This window comes from Eimeria mitis, genomic scaffold, assembly GCF_000499745.2.
Source record: "Eimeria mitis Houghton genomic scaffold, Emh_scaff509, whole genome shotgun sequence".
NCBI classification, from domain to species: Eukaryota; Apicomplexa; class Conoidasida; order Eucoccidiorida; family Eimeriidae; genus Eimeria; species Eimeria mitis.
This window is the reverse complement of record NW_013573384.1, coordinates 9326-9812: the sequence shown is the minus strand read 5'-3', so window position 1 is coordinate 9812 and position 487 is coordinate 9326. Positions and strand designations below refer to the sequence as shown.

At 46.8% G+C, this 487-nt stretch overlaps 1 protein-coding gene across 1 annotated transcript in view; it reads left to right on the top strand.

Moving 5' to 3' along the window:
- Nucleotides 1–131: 131 nt before the first annotated feature.
- The window catches only part of EMH_0014570 (uncharacterized protein), a gene marked incomplete at both ends in the record, with an annotated part of 807 nt that continues 451 nt past the window's right edge, over nucleotides 132–487 (top strand). Inside the window, one exon of the mRNA XM_013500160.1 lies at nucleotides 132–344. Coding sequence (XP_013355614.1) covers nucleotides 132–344 — 213 coding nt within the window. The remainder of the gene's footprint in view (nucleotides 345–487) is intronic.

Sequence of the window (487 nt, the reverse complement as noted above, 5' to 3'; positions counted from 1 at the left end):
ATATATATATATATATATATATATATATATATATATATATATATATATATATATATATATGTATATGTTGAGGTGTATGTACACCTCATTTATGAATCCGACACCAGAAAGCCCCAAAAGTGCTATTCTGCATGCAACGTGCATGCACTGTAACGACAGCAGCAGCAGCTGCAGCAGCAGCAGCTGCAGCAGCAGCAGCAACAGCTGCAGCAGCAGCAGCAGCAGCAGTAGCAGCAGTGGCAACAGCAGTAGCAGCAGCAGTAGCAGCAGCAGTAGCAGCAGCAGTAGCAGCAGCAGCAGTAGCAGCAGCAGCAGTAGCAACCGCAGCAGCAGTAGGAGCAGCAGTAGCAGCAGCAGCTAAACCCTAAACCCTAAACCCTAAACCCTAGACAAAGCTGACGACCCAAAGACAGTTTATAAAAAACACAGAACCACCAGCTGTTCGTTTCCATGCTGCAGCAGCAGCAGCAACAGCTGCTGCTGCTGC